The following is a 20,369-nucleotide window of genomic DNA, read 5'->3' on the forward strand; positions in this document are numbered from 1 at the left end:
TGTTTTTTAATTTTTAACGTTTATTCATTTTTGAGAGACAGTGTGAATAGAGGAGGGGCAGAGAGACAGGGAGACACAGAATCCGAAGTAGGCTCCAGGCTCGGAGTTGTCAGCTTGAACCCGTGAACTGTGAGTTCATGACCTGAGCTGAGGTCTGACACTTAACAGACTGAGCCACTCAGGCGCCCCCCACTGATTCAGAAGTTCTGTAGGGGCGGGCGGGGGGGGGGGGGGGGTGGAGCAGGAGCAGCAGTCTGTCTTGATAAGCTCTGCAGGTGAATCTGATGCAGGGCCAAGGTTGAGAAGCACTAGTGTGGTGGGAAGAGTAGCGGACTTTGGAAGGTAGGTGGGCGTGGGGGTGGGGGCTGGGGAGGGAGGAGTATGCTGTAGAAAACTTACCTGGGAGAAAGCGCGTTGTGCTGTATTGTGACTCATTGCACACCGTGTCCTCTGAGGCGTGTGCATCATCATACCGCCATCACAGATGGAAGACCAAGGCTTAGGAGGGTTAAAAGACTTGCCATGATTCCATAGTAAGAGCTGGAGCCAATTTCTGCACCCGGGTTGGCCTGACTCCCAAAGTGGAGTAGGGATTTTCTCTACCGCTGTAGGTGCCTCCTGGCACCACAGCAAAGTGGTGGTCTGGGTCTCTGTGCCTGGAGAGCCACTGGTTGCCTGGGGGAAGGGAGGGGCCTGGAGCTTCCCAGAGGGCCTGGTGCTGAGCCAGTGCTGGGGCTAACGGGAGGGCAGGGAGGCTTGCTCTTACTCCTCTGCTCAATTACTTGCATTTTCATAAGGTTTGCCATTCACACCGGGGAGCTGGGCTTAGCAAATGTACTTTCTGAAGTGACCAGCTGTCATCTCGGACTTCTAGAGCTGAGAGGTTAAATGTGAGGTTAAGTGAGAAAAGCAGGGTGAGAAATTACCTGTATGCTGTGATTATAACTACCTTAGTTTTTTATTTTTAAAGATACAGTAAGAAGACACAAAGGAAAGGGAAAAAATGGTAAAATAATTTTCCCCCCCAATAGTTTGCAAGAGGACTCTGCATTCATTTAGTTTCAAAAGTACAGGGTGCCTGGGTAGCATCTGAATTCAGCTCAGGTCATGATCTCATGGTTCCTGAGTTCAGGCCCCACATCGGGGTCTCTGCTGTCAGCACAGAGCCCACTTTGGATCTTCTGTCCCCGCCTCTCTCTCTCTGCCTCTCCCCTGCTTTCACTCTCCCTCAAAAATAAATAAACATTAAAAAAAAAAAAAGTGCAACTCGTGGCATAGGAGACAACTCTGTGCCCAGTGGTTCTCTCTTCAGGGCAGTATTGGGCTTTCCTGCCCCTTGGAGTCTGTCCCTGAGGCCAGTGAAGACATCAGCTTGGGGGGAGGGGGTGCGGGATGCCCTGGGGGAGCCCTGGGACATAGCTGATGTCACAGCATGATGACATTCATGAGGCTAAGCCCCAGGGTCATGTGGCCTCTGGAAATGCTGATGGCAGCTTACGAGGGATTCTGGGGCCAAGGACCTGAATCTTCCAGGGCATCCCGAGAACAGCAGTGTCCAGTCGCTACTTTCTGAACAAAGGCCACCAGACACCTTAAACACAAAATATTCTTTTATTTGTCAACGAAGGCTACACGGGATCACTTCTGGTTTTGTTTTTATGCCTTTTTTTTCTTTTTCTAGAAGGTATCTACATCTGCATTTATTTACAGCCTTGTCGGTATTTACACAGTCAAGAATACAGTGTTAGAAACACAAAAGTGTCGAGAAAAAAACTTCTCAAAATTAGTTCCAGACTTCAGGAAAACTATTTCCACATGGTAAGGCCAGAGTCTCCAGTGTTGGTCGTCCAAAGGCAGCTTGGGACAGTCCTTTTGCCAAAGCTGCGGGTTCAGAAGTGTTCAAGAACAGGCGGGTTTAGAAAAGTGGGATTCTGGTGTTGGGTGAAACCAGGGTTGCCGGGCCCCACCAGACATCTGTGACCCAGCTTCTGCAGGAATGGCTGAGCCTGCCTGAGGGCTGGTTCTCCGTTGGCAGTTGGCCCTCAGAATCAATCACATGTTCTTGGGGACCGAGGAGTCACCCAGTGTCATGCCTTTGGCATTCCAGAGTGGGTAAGAAACCCAACATGAGCCCCACCGAGGCCTCCCCCCACTCTGATCTTCCACATTCATGATGAAACCTAAGAGCTCACCGCTGTCTGGGGCGGTCAAGTACACAGGGCTGGTTTTTGAGAATGTAAAGGTTGGAGAGGATAAAGTTTCTATCACCTGAGCAATGAGTCTTTAAAATGAGTTTGCTGTTTTCTGACGGTTAAATGAAAGGGTCTTGAACTACAGAGTTCTTTCTTTTAACCCCCTCCCTTCCAATAAAATATAGACAAGTGTATAAACCTAGCTGGGAATTATGAGCCTCAAGTGGAGGGCTTTTTGTTGTAACAAGGATCCCAACAGAAAGAGGAGACTGGGTTCTTTCTGGAACCCCTCAGGAGGCAGGCCCCAGCTCAGGACCAGAAGGCATGGACTGGGCTTAGTGGCTGCTACGAGGAATGGAGAATAGATCCGACTTTGAGCACCAGGGATGTCAAACCCCAAAGCCCAGGATCCTGCAGAGTCCTGGCAAGCTCCTTCCTCCTGGGCGCCAAGCTCAGCATCCCTGCCCTCACCAAGTGGCAACCACAAACACGAGGCTGCAGATGTGTACCTGCATTCTAAGACTTCACACCAAAAGCCCGATCTTTGCATAATGGAAACAGCCACCTACAAAGGTGGTACTTACAAGTCACAGCTGAAAAGGTCCTTTATAATTTTTTTTTCAAGCAAATGTGATTCTTTGTTATGTGTCTATGAAAACACTGCCCAGTGTTACCTTCCTTTGCCTCACCGTCACCTTCTGCTTCTGCCCCACCCCATCCTGATTATTTAAACCATTCTCAACTTCTGGTCAGTTTCCTAGGGATTGTTTCAAATTTTCCATCCCTAGGTGGAAATCAGGCACTGGGCTGTTCCTTGGGTTCTCAGCCAGCAATTCTGAGAGACCAGCATCAGGGGCTGATAAAGGTGCAATTTACCCCAGAGTTTCTTCCCCTTCATTCCCTTGTCATAGCTCTGCCCTCCAATGATGTCTGTCTGGAGGCTGGGTAAAAAAAGGGAATCTCATCTTACGAAAAACAGAGCTGGGGAATAAGTCCTGTTTAAAGCAATGGCAGAGAGGCTGAGGATCAGGGGGCGATGGTACCCGTGGAAGGCAGGGGAGAAGGCAGGAACTCTTCCAAAACAAACCCTTTGCTAGGGCAACATCCTGCAGAATCGTGAACCTGGGCCAGTGAGGGAAGGCTGGTTTCTCCAAGAAATGGACACTTTGAGTAGCTTAGTGCTAAAAGGGCAGGTGCCATCAAGGGTGGGATTTGATGCTCAGAGGTCACTCGGTGGGCATGGGGAACTCTGGCTTATGCCTTCAGACTCACTCTTGCTGTGAGATTGGGGCTGCTGGTCTCAGCAGAAGGACAGACTGAGAAGGGCGGTGCCATGTCACCTGCCAGCCCTAATGGAAGCCCACTCCAAAAGGCCAGGCCAGAAGCACCGTCTCCAGGAGCAACAGTACCGATGTGAAACCACAGTGTGTGATGCTGCCTACGCCACACCTGAGATCTTTTCTCTAAAGAAAGAATGCTTCAACTTCTCCCCGTACTGATGCTGGGCCTCCGTGGTGGTGTGGAGCCCAGGAAAGGCAAAACGTGAAGGAACATGCAATAATTCTGTGTTTTTGATCTTTACAAGTCCATCCTATTACTTTGGTGGGGGGTGGGGGTGGAGGGTTCAGAGGGTGGGGACGGTGTAGGGAGATGATTCCCTTGGCTCTCATGTTGGCTCTGACCTTCAAGTAGATGTCCCCAGCAGGTCTCGACTGATGTCAGGTAGCCAAGATAGAACCGATCAGCTAGGCTAATGGGCACGAGAGCTTCACCCAAGGGCTCCTTGTATCAAGAGTATGTTTTGAGAGGCATCAGTCTATTTTGGATTTAAAAAACAAATGTGTTCTTCAGGCCAAACTGCTTTCCATCCCGTCCAAGAACGATCCTGCCAGATGGGAGTCCACCACCAGCTCCCAGGGACCACACACAGCAGGCCCGAGGAATACTGCATCTGACTCAGCAGAGCTCTGTACCCAGAGGCACTGGGCAACCAGTGGGCATACGGGCCAAGGTGCACTGTCGCAGCAGTGTGACTTTTGTGGAAGCAGGAAGAGCACTTAGCGAAACATATCCTCTAATCCCAGTGGGATGATGTAAGGCGAAACCTCCTCTCCCGAGAAGCGGCGGGTGCCTCCCTCTGCCAGGCAGAACCCAGGCTACATGCTGCTCCGGTTCTCACACAGCAAAGACCTTCTTGGTTTCATTAACTCGTGTAATATTCTGAAGACTCTGTGAGTAAGGCTATAAAGGTGCCATGAGCTTATCAGTCCAACAAGGTTTCCACGGGGGATAGCTCAGACTCAGAATTCATTTTCCACACTTAATGTAAATGTAACCCATAAAAGTCCCATTTTATAAGAAGCCCAGCTCAAAAGGAAGCATTTGGCTTCCCCTCCTGGTCTCCCAGAACCTCCTGTGAGTGGTAATGATGATGGTAATTAGGCAGATGAACCAGGAGCAAGGAGCTCCTCGATCTTGCTGTGGCTGTCCCCTCCCCTCAATGCTTCCCTAGCCTGATGGCTGCTCTTGGGCGTGCCCACTTCCAAGAAGGCGAGAGAGCGTATGCCTCTTCCCAGTGACCTCAGGCATGGGTCTTCCCAGGGACAGCTGTAGCCTGGCCTCCCTGATCTGTGGGTACCGGCCTCAGGAACAGGTCCCAAACCTGGGGCAGCAGGGTGGGGGAGGGGGAGGGGGAGAGGGTTGGATGACCTTGCCAGGCCACACCAAATTAGCTCTTCCCTCCTTTCTCTTCAGTCTCTCTTTAAAACCCGGGATGGACTCCTCCAGAGGGGAAGCTGTTTTAGAAGAACTTCACAGAAGGAATTTCCTGAACGCTGACCCTGCTGCCTCCCAGCTGTGCTACTGGCTCATGTATGGGAGGCAGAGGAGCCTTCAGGAGCTGGTTAGAAGATGCTTGGCTTATGCCTTCCTCTCTTTGGCTGACTTCTTCTTAAGCATCTTTCCAGAATCAACGGCCACCAAACACCTCTCTCCACACTCCTGTTTCTCAGTGGTGGAGCTGAAAAGTGGAGGGAAGATACCCACAGTCATGGGGAGAGAGGTTCACCTGGGAAGGCAGGCTGGTACCCTTGCTGCCACTGCCCTCCTTTTGCCATGGGTGGCCTGCCCCTCCCTGGACCTTGTGCTCACGTGGAGGGCTTGCCAGTTCTCGCATCTGACTCTGGGAGAGAGGAGGCGATGAGTAATAAGGAACATCATGGGAAGACCAACCAACCACAGACATCCTGGGTGCCTCGCCTCTATGGGAGGGTGAGGCTCTTAGCCCCAGGATGTTACGTCACCAGACTGGGGGAAGGGACCTGGGGGACACTTTCTCCATCCCCGCATGGGGGTGGCACCGACAACTACACAGGATTTGCAAAAGGGTAGGGGGTTGCATTTAGCGTCAAAATATAAAGCTTGGACAGGAGTTTGGGGCAGCTTGGAACAGGTGCTAAATGATATCACAAAAGTCCCCAGAGCAAGATGAAGACATCTGTGGTCCTCCAGAGGCACAGAACATGGTGAGTCAAAAGCCGCCACTCGTCTGTGGGAGCTGAGCCAAAAATCCTCAGGTCCTGCAGACCCTCCTTCCGGGCCCCCTCAGTAGTTCGGTACTAGCCCGTCACTCTCTACACCCCTCACTCCTGCCCGACCCCCATGGAAGAAAGGGTTGCACATGAGACAAGTTAGCACAGACACTTGTGTCTCACATCACACTGGGTACCTAGGGACAGACAAGGACACACCTCAGGAGATGTGTCTCAGAGGAGAAATGTACCCCAACAACAAGGAAAACTCCTCAAGGAGAAAGGGAACAAGAGACAATAAAGTTTTCATTGTGATCACACTACAGAAAAAAATACCTTCTGTTCTTTGCAAAAAATGTGTGAAGGCCAAATCTGTGTTTTTCTTTTCTTAAAAAAAAGGATGTTGCATGAGTTACAATGCAACCAGTATCTTTTTTGTGTGTGTTGGTTTGTTTTCTGCACTTGTTAAAAAAAGGATTTTTTTTTTTTTTTTTTTTTTTTTTAAGTACAACACAGTCAGGTGTGTGGCCACGAAAGAGTAGCTGTCTTTGGCAAGAAGTGCAGGCCGCGGACCTCTCTGTCACCTCCGGCCCATCTCGCTCTGTCTCATGAAGTGGATGTTGTTGGCGCTGTCTGACAGTTCCGGGTACTGCTCCACGGAGATCACGAAGAAGCCGTCGTAGCCTTGAACCCGCCCCGTGTTCAGCGCCTGCTGCTTCTCCCCCTCTGTCCAGGCCCGCAGGCCTTCCTCCCCTTCCCGGAGTCGCTGCTGCTCGCGGGCCCACGCCTGGCGCACGGCTCTCTGCCGGGCCAGCTCCAGCACCCGCGCCTTCTCCTCATCCAATGTGGTCCCGTAGCGAGTGCTCAAGCACAGTGCCCCATACTGGAGCTGGATGTCTGTGTAGCGTCTAGTCCTGCCATTGAGCATCGTGTTGATCTGGGACACCGTGACGTTGACCCCGTTCTCCAGGGTTCGCCGCCCCCCACTGAGGCCCAGGATGGCCAGGTCGCCTTCCGAGGGCCCTGGTTTCACAAAGTAGTGGGTGTCCATCCCGTCAATGGTGAAGTGCAGGTTCTCCAGGTAGTGGGCGTTGTTCAAGATGGCAGCAACCCTCCGCCCGTCTTCGTTGGCCACACTGATGATGTCTGTGGTCACTCGGCCATCCTTCAAGGCAAACTTGACCCCCTTGCCAAAGACCGAGCCACTGGATGCAAACTTCTTTGTCTCTGGGGCCTGTTGGCAGCTGGTGATTGTGGAGCCGTAGAGCTGGTCAAAACGTTCTAGGGTGACAAAGGCCTTGAGCTGCTTCTGCACCTCACACTGTACCCCGAGGATAGACTGATGGGGGAGGAGAGAGAGAAAGAAGGAATGAGGCAAAGGGGAAAACCTCTCCCCAAGAGCCTGAAGAGTCAGCTCTCATAACTAATCGAATCTATACACATTAACCAGTAGCATCTAGCTCTACTGCTGACCACTAGAACATTCTGCCGTCCTTTATCCATCCGTTCACCCATCCTTCCGTTAAGAAACTCTTCAGCAAGCATCTGCTCTGTGCCAGGTTTCTTTCTGGGCACTGGAGAGGTACCAACGAATCAGACATCATCCCTGCTCTTGAGGAACCCATCATTTAGTGCAGAAAGACAGATGTGACAGAAAATAATTATCATCAAATGTGATAACTGGTGGTTTAAGAGAAGTAGCAGTAATAACTTGGGTAACAGGTCTTGGTCTTTGAGCTAAATCAGTCACATTCGGTATCTCATTTGATTTCCACAATAACTTCATATAGTAGGTACTCTTATTATTGATTTTACATCTAAGAAAAATAAGTCTCTAAGAGATTGTAATGGGCCCACATCCGTACAGGGGGTAAGTATTCAAGCCAACGTTTGAACTCTGTCTGATTCTAGAGGCTCAGCTTCAAGGGCTCTGGATCAGGGAGCAGAGGACAAGGATCAGAACATCTCAGCCCAAAGATGGAGGAATGAGGTGGACAAGGTAGGGTTCAAGGGCAGACTCACGCTTGAGTTGGAACTCGGAGGATAAGGGGACGATGTCAGATGGAGGAATGACAAGCAATGCGTTCTTGGCAAGAAGGCTTAGTAAGATGAAAAGCGGTCATTTATATAACCCCTCTTACCCTGCTTTATTGTTCTCCGTCATGTTTATAAACTATTTTCAAGGAGGGCCTCTGCCCCCATAGTGCTTCCTGGGGGCTCCTCAGATGCCTCTGCTCTCGGCTGCTTTGGGGGACAGATTGGGCCTGGTCTCCACATCATACCACCTACCCGTCCCTCCCATGGTGCAGGAGCTTGGCAAAGCCGGGTTCGTGCAAGCTCCAGGGCTTAACCAGCAACTCAGGGAAATGGCTTTAGAAACAGGCCTATCGGCTTCTCACTGAAATTAAGTCCTCTTTATAATTAATAGAACCCTGTCTGTGAACAATTATTTCCTAGAGTTTCACGAAAGCTGGAGTGCTCAACAACACAGATCTTCGATGCTTGCCAAGGGCAGAAATCAATAATTCATTGACGGGCGAGGTTGGCAAACAGGCCGTCAGAGACTGGGGCTCTGCATCGGGGGGAAGGGAAGCTGGCGGGGGTGGGGGGAGGTGGGGAGCAGCTGGGCTGCTGTGGAATCAGCCAGGTCAGCCGGGGGGGGGGGGTGTGGACAGTGGGGATTCAGCCAGACAGACGGCAGGGCTACAGCGGCACAGAACAGCAGAAAGGGGCCAGGCTTTGTGGTCAGACACACTGGGTTCTCATCGCCTTTCCTGCTGAGTGACCTTGAGCAAGTTTCTCTCTGAGCTCTGGTCTCCTCATCTGTAAAATGAGGAAGAATGCCTACCTCACACAGGGTTGTGTACTTCTTTCAACCATCTGTGCATTCAGCAAAAGGGCAGCACACTGGGTACCGAAGAAGACCCAGGATTTATTTGCCTTCTTGGGGCTCATAGTCCAGTGGGGATACAGGTGTGGTAAGTGCTCTGAAGAGGAGAATATGGGGTACCGCTAGGACCTAGACGTGCAGAATCATGTTCTCCAGAGTCTAGAGGACGGAGGCAGCTGAGCCGAGGATGAAGGGAATCAGGCTGGAGTAAGACACACGATGTGCAAGTTTCTGGCTGTCAGCAGTGTGCCATCTAACTATGCTGCTTTCCCTCTGGACAGGGATCCCCAGAAGGCCTGGTCTCCGCCTGATTCATGCCTGCATTCACGGGGTGCAGCGTGGGGTCTGGAAGAGGCAGCTCCTAGTACTTACATTATGAAGTGGGGGAGGGGGCGAAAAGGGGATGCCTGAAGTGAGGGGTGGGGTAGAGGGGTTTTTAAGGACCTTCACAGCTATATAATTCTGTGAGTCTTTAAAACCAGGCCATAAAAGGCACACAAGACAAGGTAACATTTTTTTGAACACCTTACAGACAGATCCGGGTGTGAATCCCAGTCTACCCCTTCCTTGCTTGTGTGGCACTGGAAAGCCTCAGGCATTAAACCTGTAAAATGCCAACAGTAATACCAGGGGATATGTGTGCGTTAACTTGTGTAGAATACCTCAGGCAGGTGCAGGTGAACGGAGGTGCTCAGAAAAGGTCACACTTGTATTTAGAACACACCCTCCCTCCTTGCCCTTTTGCTCTGGGCAGTGACAAAGGCTCATTGTTTTTGTGGAATTCCAAACTCCGCGTATCAGAGAAAACTTAATAGAGCTTGTGGGGGTCTGTGTTCTGTTACAGCTGGGTCCACAGTGGCTTGCCAGTGGTTACTACAGATTTCCTGAACAGCTTCTGGCAGGCACTGTGGCTGCACCACGTCAGTTTCCGTCACGGGCCCATGCTTTCCTGAAAAGCTTTGTAGGAGCCACTCCCATAAGGTCTGCCTGGCCTGAGGGTGGGTGGCCGTGTGTGCGCAGATTACCTTGCTGTTGTCCCACTCCTGAGTTTTCATCTGTGTGTGGACGAGCTCGTAGGATGGTTCCATGGCGTCCATGTCTGGCTTGGGGTAGCCAGGAATCACATTGTGCAGCTGGAATCCAAAGGTGAGGAGCCAGCTGTTGACATCTGGGTGGGAGAGAAGCAGAAATGTCCTTGTGGAGTGAGTGGACCTCAGAGGTGACATATCCCAATAAAGTGGCCCAGAGTGAGACAGCAGTGGGGGGGTGAGGGTGGGGGGTGTCGCAAGTGGGACATCAACTGCTACAAACACTTTGGAAAACTGTTTCATGGTTATTAAAGCCACACATACTCTTTGGACCATTGTTCCTCTCCTAGATATGTATCTAAGAGAGCTGTGACTTCAGTAGAACCTAGGTTTCCAGACTCCCCTGTCACTTAAACCTCTTTGGATTCAAACCCGGGGGGACCGGGGTGGGGGGTAGATGATGCACACCCACCCCCTGCATCAGGAGGAAACACTTGCAGAGGACAACTGCACCCAAAGGAAAGATTTAAGTGAATGACTTTCAAAGAGAAATTCCATTTAAAAACAAGCCCTCCCTCTTCTCCCAAGCAGCAAGATGGCCTCTACCAAACATCAAAGAGTCCCCCCCACCCCCGAGTCTACCTTTCATTTACTCTGGTAAGTGATGCTAAGGAAGTCATTTAATCTCCCTGTGCCTTCATTTTCCAATCTTTAATACTGGGCTTGAGGGGACACCTGGGTGGCTCAGTTGGTTAAGCATCCGACTTTGGCTCAGGTCATGATCTCATCATTCATGAGTTTCAGCCCCTGCATCAGGCTCTCTGCTATCCTCACAGAGCCCACTTTGGATCCTCTGTCTCCCTCTCTCTCTTCCCCTCCCCCACTCACATGCGTGCTCTCTGAAAATAAACAAACATTAAAAAAAATAGTGGGCTTGAGGATCTAGCGCCATAGGCATTGGTTTCATCGATTTTACAACATTCCTGGGGGGTTACTAATTATAGAATATTAGGTATAGGGATAGAGAGGACTTTCCCATGAGCCTTTGGCTCACTGAAGAACAGAATCAGGAAGCCAAGACGTAAGGGAAAGCAAGAGGATGGATAAAGTGTCATCTGTTACTAGGCCCAATGTTGCTGAGAGCGTTTCGTGTGCCCAGCACTGTGTTACTCCGACCCTCACCTTGTGCACTCAGAACCCTGAAGGGGAGATGACACACAGGCATGCAAAACTTTGACACAAGAAAAAAGATGAGAGGAGGGCAGAAGTCTTTCAGTTGGACAGGCTGACAAGTCTTCACAAAGAAGGTGGCCTTTAAGGCAGACACTGAAAGCTGTGTACCTTTTGTCAGGCTTCAGCAGAGATAAAGGGGGCACTTCAGGCAAAGACCGTGTGCAAGGCAAGGCCTGGAGAGGGCAGGTGAGTGTGGGGAGTGTTCAGGTAAGCGGAGAGCAGTTCAGCAAGGCAGAGAGAGAACCAGAAAGAAAAATTGTGGCTAGCGCAGGAGAAGCCTGGGATGGCAGGTAGGAGTTAACTGGGTGCCTGTAGGAGAGTGACAGCCAGCCTGTGTCCCAGCGTGGCTCGGCCTTCCTTGAGAAGAGGCAGTTGAAGATGCTAAAGCATTTGTTGAGCAGAGACTCAGAATCCAAAGTCTGGGGAAGGGGTGGGGTGAGGGGTGGAGTTGAGCCTCAGAGCTGGCAGTCCTGGGCTATGGGCATCCAGGCCTGCTTTTGCCTTCTTCCAAATGAGACATGTCTCTAGTCAGGGAGGCCCTGCTTAGGGTCCAGGCACTGGTGCAGCTGTCTTCCCCTACCACCCACTGAAGCCATTCCAGCGATGGGGATGTCCTTTGGGGGTTGAAAACTGTGTCCCTGCCACTGCTGCATCCTGTGCTGTCTTCTCATTCAAGGACCTCAAGTTTGCCTTTGTTTTTTTTTGTTTTTTGGATGCCCTGGAGCCCCTCTCTCTTGGGTGTGAAACATGGAGGTACCAGGGTGGAGGAAGATAGGAAGGGTGGCATAGAAACCCAGGTTCTACTTCTAGGAAGGTCGTGGAAGGAAAAGAACATGGTGAGGCAAGACTAAACCCATGTTCAAATTCAGGCTCCCCAAGTTGCACACTGTGTGAACTTGGACCGTTTCCTTAACCTCTCTGAGATTCAGTTTCCCTATCTACAAACTGATGGTAGAAATGGTTTTCACCAAGCCATGGAAAGAATAATAGTGTTACCACTTTGGGCAGCCATCATACAGCAGCAACTGTTCTAAGCTTGTTACACGAATGACTGGGTTTCCTATATTCTAAAGTGTCCAGCTCGGTTCCTGGCTCATAGAAGGTTTTCTGAGCTTTTTCAAACCCAGACCCCCACGTCACTGGACCTCCATTTCCTCATTTGTAACATGAGGCACTTGGGCTAGCTTGCCTCCAAAGTCCCTTTCTTCACTGAGTTTTTGAGAATCTCTGATTCTATGAATCGTGGCAGATGGTTTTTAGGAAATTAAAACAAACAGAACAAGGGGGGAAAAAATCCCCCATGAAGCCATTTGGCCTGAGGCTGAGAACCTGCATCTGAATTTGTAGTTGGAAAGGAAAACTTCTATCAGGATTACTGCAGATTCCCAGGAAACTGGGGGGCTGAAAAGAGGGCTGGGCCTTAATCATAAGTGATGGAAGGTAGGAATATTTCTCACTATGCCTTTAGGAAAAATGCTGAAAATCGATTTATTCATTGTTTTTTTTTTTCCCCTATGGCACTTTTCTGAAAAGTTGGGAATTTTACTCTTCCTTTTTATGACATCAGAGTTAGAAATTTCTGTCAAGTTAAAAAGCCCCTTTTTACCCATCCGCCCCAGACATCAGTGTAGCCACCTGGGACAGCGATGAATTAACAATCCTTTCTTATGTGGGCACATTACAGAGTGAATTTCATTCCAAGAATGAGGATTCTGGAGTTAGAGCAGAGTTCTACCCCTAGCCCTGCCACTTCTCAGTAGGTCAGTTACTTTATGGCTCTGACCTTCACTTTCCTCCTCTGAGAATGGAGTCAGTGATCCCCATCTCACTGGCTTCAGGTGAGGGTTAGTGCAATAGTGTATGGGATGGATCCTTGGTGGGTATTTTTTGGTTGCCTTCCTAGCATCCCATTCTGCCTTCTCACTCTTCCTTTTGGGGTATCCGTGTAGTTTTAGGGAGGCTGACTCCACCTAGGGGTTCAGCAATGGAGCATGTCACCTAGGCTAAGCCACTCAGTGCGTTTTCTCTCCCCAGCCACAGTGCTTGGTTCAGGGGTTGTCATGTGACCTCAGCCTATCCATTTGGAGCGTATGCTCCTTTTTATTGGTGTCATTGCTGGATGTGAGTGAGGTTGTACGTAGCTCGCATGGAAGCTAAACGGTTTAGTGAGAATTAGTGGGATCTTGGTTTGTAGTAACAGAATGTTTTCCTGTACCATTTTTTTTGTTTTTCCAGCTACAGTAAGTAACCTGCCAAGATACCTCGAAAGAAACTCACTGCAGGATGAGCAGGGGGTGTGCTTAATGTACACAGACATAATGGAAATGTTTTCTAAATCTGTTAAGTTTTCTTGGACTGCCAGCAAGTTGAGCATAGTGAGACCTTGTTGGGCTATTCCTGTTCACCACAGGCCCCAAGTCCGCTTTCATCGCACCCACCCACCACCGCGCCCACTCTTCTTCCTCACGCATGGGATGCCTGCTCTCAACATGACCACCTGGAATTCTTCCCGGAAAGAATCCTCCAGTCAGTGTCAGCAGCAGCAGGGTCCAGACCAGGCTACCAGGTTTGGGAGCTAGGAAGCCACATCCCTACGGGGCACTCATGTGAGCTGTACCTGTTGCCCTCTCTGCACTTCTGTAAACGCAGTCCCCTCTGCTTGGGTTGCCTTTCTCCCCATTACCTGAGGAATGTCCACTCAGAAGTGGGCCTCAAGGATGAACTGCTCCCTGGGCACAGCCGGCTGTGCGTCCTGTGTATCAACGGCCATCAGTGCAAACTTTCATCCTGGGCCCCTCACTGCTGTCTGTGTCTCCCTTGCAGTGTACATTCCTGGAGGGCAGGGATCATCTTTGTATCCCATCCCCTCAGGCCGAAAACAGTGGCTGCACCCAGGAGGCACTTGTTGAACGAAAATGAAACTGCCTTAAAATAGGGGGTGCAGGGTTGTGTCACAGGAGAAAGAGAAGGAAATGACCAGGTTTGCAAGTTGGGGCATGGCCAATTTTTGCCCACTGCAAACTCTCTTTTATAAAAAGCGCTGGTTTTATCCAGACCTGAATCCCCATAGCTGCTCTGACTCTTGACGTCTTCTGTGGCTGAGGTCTGGGAGTGGCTGCTTTGCTGGGTGGACTGTGGCTGCTGAAGACATTTCTGGCACGTGTGAACATTTATATTCCAGTTGGTTTCACAGCAGTGGAAAACAAAGCTCACTTTTTAAGTCAGGGTCGAGGTAAGGGAACCTTACATGAGCCAGGCACTGTGCTAGGCAGGTTATAAAATGTATCTCATTTCACCCTTGCAACCATCCTAGCAGGGTTTTGTTTTTTTTTTTTTTTCCTACTTGTCCATCCTCTCCCTTTCTCCCCTCTTCCTACCCTCTTTGGATTGAATATTTTTTTAGTCTACATTTTATTTCCGCTAGTGACTAATTAGCTATGCCTCTGCTTTCTTTTCTAGTGGATGCTCTAGGATTTACAACATGCATACTTATCAGTGTCAGTAGACATTCTAACATTTATTTATTTATTTATTTATTTACTTACGTAGGCTTCATGCCCAGAGTGGAACCCAGTGTGGGGCTTGAACTTAGAACCGTGAGATCAAGACCCGAACTGAGATCAAGAGTTGGATGCTTAACTGACTGAACCACCCAGGTGCCCCCTCACTTTAATTTACAGGTCAGCAAACTGGAATTAAGGGAAGTTAAGTAATTTCTGTGACTGTCCATAACTTAGAAATGGTGCATCCTTCAGCAGTTCTGTGTCCAAATTCTGAACTGTCCGTTACATTATCCCGAATGAGAAAATTGATTTTTTTTTTTCTTTAGCTATACCTTCACCCACCTTATTGGGGACTCATAGTCAGCCTGATCTCTGGGTCAGAAATTTCCAAAGTGCATTTTCAGGGATGCATCCAGTGAAGCACTAGGATTTCATGGTGAAAAAAAGGGGTTTCATGCTCAAATGCTTGAGAAACTGTGGGTAAAGGGGTTTCGTGGTCAGATGTTTGAGAAATAGTGGGTAACTGTGTTAAACAGTTCTCTTTACCAGAGGACTTCTCAGAGGCTTTCATAAGCTGCAATGTATTATGAAAATTTAAGAATGGTAGTTGCCCTGTCAAATCAATTTGAGGCCAGTACCAGTTTTTCCAGGGCATTTCTCTCAAGTAGTGTTTCTTAAAATCTACTTTGAAAATTGCTGTTCTAAGGAAAGCCAGTGTTTCCTGTGACCCAACTACCAGCTTTCTCAAGGAAGACCGTCCTGTCAGAGGACCAGAACAACAGTCCTGTCCTCCGAATGAGCCCTCATCCTCACCTGTCATGAAGCACTTGATGTCCTGAGAGTTGCTGATGGGGTTGTTGTTTTTAAACATGTAGAGATTGAAAGGCATGATGTTGCTGCTAGTAAGGTGTTTCCACAACTCGTGGTCTGGGCTAGTCCAACGACCAGCCAGCACATCGTAATCCCGCCGGCCCATGTGGATGAGCTTGGTGAGTGGATCGTAGAGGCCACCATGGTAGCCGATGATGATCTGAAAGTTGGGGTTGGTGTCCATGTAGATCTCTCCATAGGCAGTGTATAGAATCTGCTTGATCATCAAACCTGTTCCACTGAAGACAGCAAGAGGGGTCCCGATGTTGTCACAAGCTATGTAAAACTCATCACCGCTGCTCAGCTCCATGGCGAAGAGGTGCCCTTGCAGATCATAGTAGAGGGAGGTGATCTCGGAGCTGGAGTGGTTGTAAAGGTGGGTGACCTTGGTGGGGTTGGTCAGGTCTGCATAGAAGAACTGCAGGTGGTGGCTGTGGCTACTCTTGCTGGACACCCGCCGCCCCAGGCCATCGTAACGGTACCTGACGCTCCAGCCACCGGCCCGGTTGTAGGCCTTGATGAGCAGGCCAGCTGAGTTGTACTCAAAGACGTCCCCGCCCCGCTGCCTCAGGAAGCCATCCTCGTCCATCTTGTACTGCACATCACCCAGCCTAGTGATGCGGTCACGGAGGTCATACCTTAGCGGGGTGAGCCGTGCACTGTTCCCAGGGCTCAGTAAGTGCAGGTTCCCATTGAGGTCATAGCTGTAGCGCCAGAGCGGCTTGTCATTGATGGAGACCGTCTGTAGTTGGCCATCAGCGTCGTACTCATAGGAGTAGCGGGTGGTATTGGCATAGGGTCCCACCTTCAGCTCCTTCTTCACTACTCGCCCCATGTTATCATACTGGACGGTCATCCAGTACATGAGTGAGCGGAAAATCTCATATTGCACTTCCTTCATCCGGCCGTATGCGTCAAAGTGTTTGGTGTGGGTCATGACCGCTGTAGTGATGATCTGGTTAATGTCATAGTAGATGACACCAAACTTCCCAAACTGCTCTGTCTTCCCTGACACATCATCATAGCGATAGAGATCGATGGGCAGCGGGGTCTCATTGATCACAGCCTGCATGCTGGTCACCCGGAAACTGTTGTCATAGTTATAGTCAAAACGAGCATTGACCATGCCTTCCTCGGTGAAGCGGAAGATCTGGCGGTCGATCAGAGGCCCAATTTGACGGTAGCGGATGGTGCAGGTGAAGCCCTCATTCTGTAGGTTGATGGTCTTCAGCATGCCTGCTGTCTCGTCATAGGTGAAGCTCACCTTGGTGGTGTCATACAGCATCTCGGCTAGCTTTGACAGTTTGCCATACTTGTATATGACCCTGCGGCCGGTGCCCAGGTAGAAGGTGTGGAGGAGGTGCCCGTCCTCAGTGAAGTCCTGGATGACCGAGGCATTGCCTTCAGGGGGCTGGTAGATGTTCCTGTAGTAGCCCACTGAGCGAATGGTCTCTAGCGTCTGCCGGGCCACGTTGGGCATGGTCACAGAAGAGAGGCGGTCATTCTTGTCGAACTCAAAGATGTATTGCCGCTGGCTGTGGAGGAGCAGTACCATGGACTGGAGGGAAAGGAACACAGAAGTAAGAGTAGGGGAGTGCACGCAGGGGAAGTCTGTGCACTTAAGACTTAAAGGAGATGAATGAAAAGCCAAGGGAACTGGTGGTTGTCCTAAGTGAGGCCCAAACCACAGCCTTCTAAACAATGTGCCACAGGGTACTGCAGTGGGGTACAAATGGGTAAGATAAGGATCTCTCTCAGCCCTTGGCCCTGGCACTCAGGCCATCTGTCTTCCCATGGTGAGCAGCCTTGTCTGCTTGTCCCTTTGTGTGGTACAAAAATGATGATTTTGTGGGTGATGGTGTGTGAGAAAGGTTGGGAGCAGTGGCTAGAAGGATTTGCAACAGCCTCTCTCCTGGCTTCCTTCCTTCAGATTCCTTCTCAAATCAATGTTCCTACTCAAGCAAGAATGATTTTCCTAAAACACAGCCTGACAGTATCTACTGCCTGCTACACAACTTCTGTTGGCTACCTGTGGCCCACAGGATAAAGAATGCATCTGAGAAGGGCATTTAAGGCTTTATGCAGGAACAGGTCATATGCCCACCCTGGGCTGGGGTGGACTGTGATGGCAACAGGGAAACCTGATTCCTAACAATGGCTTGTTGCATGGCCCCAGGAAGGTTCTTTCCCCCTCTGGGTTGGGTTTTTCACTATGTCGGATGACTTCCAACGTCTCTCTTAGCACCACCACAGAACATTGCTTAGAGATGCTCACCCAGCACACGGTGGGGAAGACTGAGCACAAAGCAAGCACAGCCCAGACCCTGGACAGGTGACTGCGAACAGGAAACAAAGTAAAGACGTGGGTACCAGAACCGGGGCATGAAGTACAGGCTCTTTTACAGGAATAAGTCAGCAGATAACACACCTAAAGGAAGCTAGGCAGCAAAGCTAAATTTTCTCCGATTTGGGACCAACTTTTGCTTTCAGGGCTTTTCTGATTCTTAGCCCCTGGGATGAAATAAATCCTAACCTGAAGCAGAATGGATTTACGAAGGCCATGCCCACCACTGGAAGCTCAGGATTAATCACCTCCTGCCTAGGTACTGATCCCTAGGCCTCTGCCCTATTCTCTGTGACCAGATCACACTGTGTGCCCCAGACCTGGGAGCAGACCCCTGCCTGGGTCTCGGCCCTCAGTCCTGCTCTGTAGGACCAGTTAGTGTTGGGCCTGCCCCCAGTTCCAGTCTCTCATGTGGGCCTTTAACATTCTCCTGCCCCAGGACCCCCACCTGCCACACCACCACCACGATCCAGCCAGATGCCTCTCGGGCTCCCCAGCCCTCTATTGCAGATTTTTCTGTTTTCTTTTGGAGACCACATGGGTCCAATCTATCCCGCTGAGGGCAGCAAGCTGGGCCTGGCCATGGGTTGAGCCATGACACAATGGTCTTCTAAATGGCAAGGCCAGTGGTGGTGGGGGTGGGGGGGGATGGACACCTGCCTTCTCTAAGTATGTGTAGGTCCACGTCTTCCCATCAGCAAAGATCCTGGATGTGATGCGACCCGCCTGGTCGTATTCCATCCTCTCAGACATGATGCCTCTCTGGACGCCAGCGATATGGCCCCCTGGGGAGTATGTCACATTGACACCATTCAGCCTGCTGCTGGGTGACCAGAGGCTGGGCCGCCCTGCCTGGTCGTACAGGATCCGGAGGGTGAACTTGCGGTGGTCATCATAGATCTTCTCTGTGCGGGTCACACGGTCAAAGTCCAGGGACAGGAGGTTCCGGTTGTGAACCTGGAGTAGGAGGAAAGACAGAGTTAATCTGGACATTGAAGACTTTGATGTGAGAAGGTCCTGATTAGAGGAGGCAGCACAGGTCATGAGTGTCAACAGACGGGGTTTGGGTCCTGGCTCTATCACCTGCCAGTTCTATGAAGCTTCATCATCTGTAAAATGGGAATGCCAATTGCATAGGGCTGTTGTGAGAATACAGGCAGTGCAGGTATTGAGCAAATACTAGCTGGTCCTGAAGACGATCCGTGTGATATCCTAATGTCATACTTCTAATGGGGACAAAAAGGCAGCTCCTTCTTGACTCTCTCCTAAAAAGGGAGAGGCCAAGTGGGTCCAGATCCCCTTGCTAGGTCAGCTGGGCTGCTAGGTCAGCACACAATTCAATTTCCTTCCAGAGTCAGGAATACAGGCTCCCACAAGGGTAGAGGTAAGTCAGGGTTTTTCATAGTTTAATAAAGAAATATACTTTGAGGCCTACTTCTGTATTTGGATCCACCCTTTAGGCATGGGTTGCCCCTGAAACATTGCCCGGTACTCCAAAGCTAAAATGCTGTGTCCCCTCTAATTGGCACATGGCCTTATAGGACATTTGGGCACATTTTCCGACTCTTCCATCGGTCACTGGTTAAGTTTGACATATAGTAAGGGAAACACAAGAGGAAAGTAGATGATGTAGGTCATATGATACAAAACCGCACATGTGGACTGAGGTAATGAAAGGCCCTCTAGGACCCTGGGTGGTAAAAAAGGCTCAGGTCTAGGAATTAAGGTCAGGATTCCAGCCTCGATTCTGTGGCCAATTTATCTGTGTGACCTTGGGCAAGTGCCATTCCCTGTCCGAGTCTCAATTTCTTCCTCTGTGAAACAACAGGGCTATTGTGAGGACTGAAGAAGCCTGAGTAGATTACCAAACAGAGTTCTGGGCATATAGAAGGTACTGAATTAATGAATGTAATTATTTCCATTAAATGGCAGCAAAGGATCGCATTCTCAGAGAACGTAGAGATGTGTGTGTCTCCCCCTTTCCTCCAAACAAATTCTCAAACCTTGAAAATAAGGATTTATAATGATGATGCTGGGACAACTTTAGCTGTGAATGGCCTGCTTATAATAAGGTTGCCTTCCCAGGGGTAATCAAATACAATTGCAGAGCAAAAACAGTGTGGCAGACAATTCCCGTGAAAAATCGGAGGCACCGGAGACTGGAGCTGTGTTCTTTGCCGGGAGGGCAAAGGAAGATTCAGGGTCTGCACCACCAACAATGATGGGGGCCATTTTAAGGCATCTTTTGCAGGGTCCCCTGTGACTCCTCCCAAGGAGCTGCCACCCAGCCAGTTGCCCCCCCCCCCCCGCCACCCCTGGAGGGCCCCTAGGGAAGGCGAGCTACACCTCTGTGGCAAAATTAATAAAATTGAATTAAGCAGCTCACTGGGGAACCGCCTAATGCTTCCTGTGCTTGGCAGTGGCAGCAATGAGATTATTTTACATCTTTCTTTATTAAAAAAGTTCCCAGTTGTATAAAAAATGAGCTCCATTATGGGGAGGAGCACCCGGATAACATTCTAATTCCACATGCCGTCACTGTGGGTGGCCATTTATTTTGGGAGGACGCGGAGATGCGGCCACCGGGCTGGAGCACCATTAATCTCAGGCTGGGAGAGGGACCAATTAAAGCCTGGGAAACTTTTGGTCCAGTTCACACTGCAGAGAGGAAATCCTAATAGCACTAATCGCTGCCATTTATTGAGCACCTGGGTTCTACCAGCATTGGGCTAGGTACTTGGAATATATTATCTTGTTTCCGCAGAGGAGTCTGAGACTC

At 50.0% G+C, this 20,369-nt stretch overlaps 1 protein-coding gene across 1 annotated transcript in view; it reads right to left on the reverse strand.

Moving 5' to 3' along the window:
* Positions 1 to 1,592: 1,592 nt before the first annotated feature.
* Positions 1,593 to 20,369, reverse strand: part of TENM4 (teneurin transmembrane protein 4) — a 2,883,939-nt gene continuing 2,865,162 nt past the window's right edge. The window contains 4 exon segments of the mRNA XM_053900128.1: positions 1,593 to 7,061; positions 9,638 to 9,780; positions 15,190 to 16,804; positions 18,251 to 18,547. Coding sequence (XP_053756103.1) covers positions 6,303 to 7,061; positions 9,638 to 9,780; positions 15,190 to 16,804; positions 18,251 to 18,547 — 2,814 coding nt within the window. The 3' untranslated portion in view covers positions 1,593 to 6,302.

The sequence above is a fragment of the Panthera pardus genome, unplaced genomic scaffold (assembly GCF_024362965.1).
Source record: "Panthera pardus isolate Hobbes unplaced genomic scaffold, ASM2436296v1 HiC_scaffold_12, whole genome shotgun sequence".
NCBI lineage: Eukaryota > Metazoa > Chordata > Mammalia > Carnivora > Felidae > Panthera > Panthera pardus.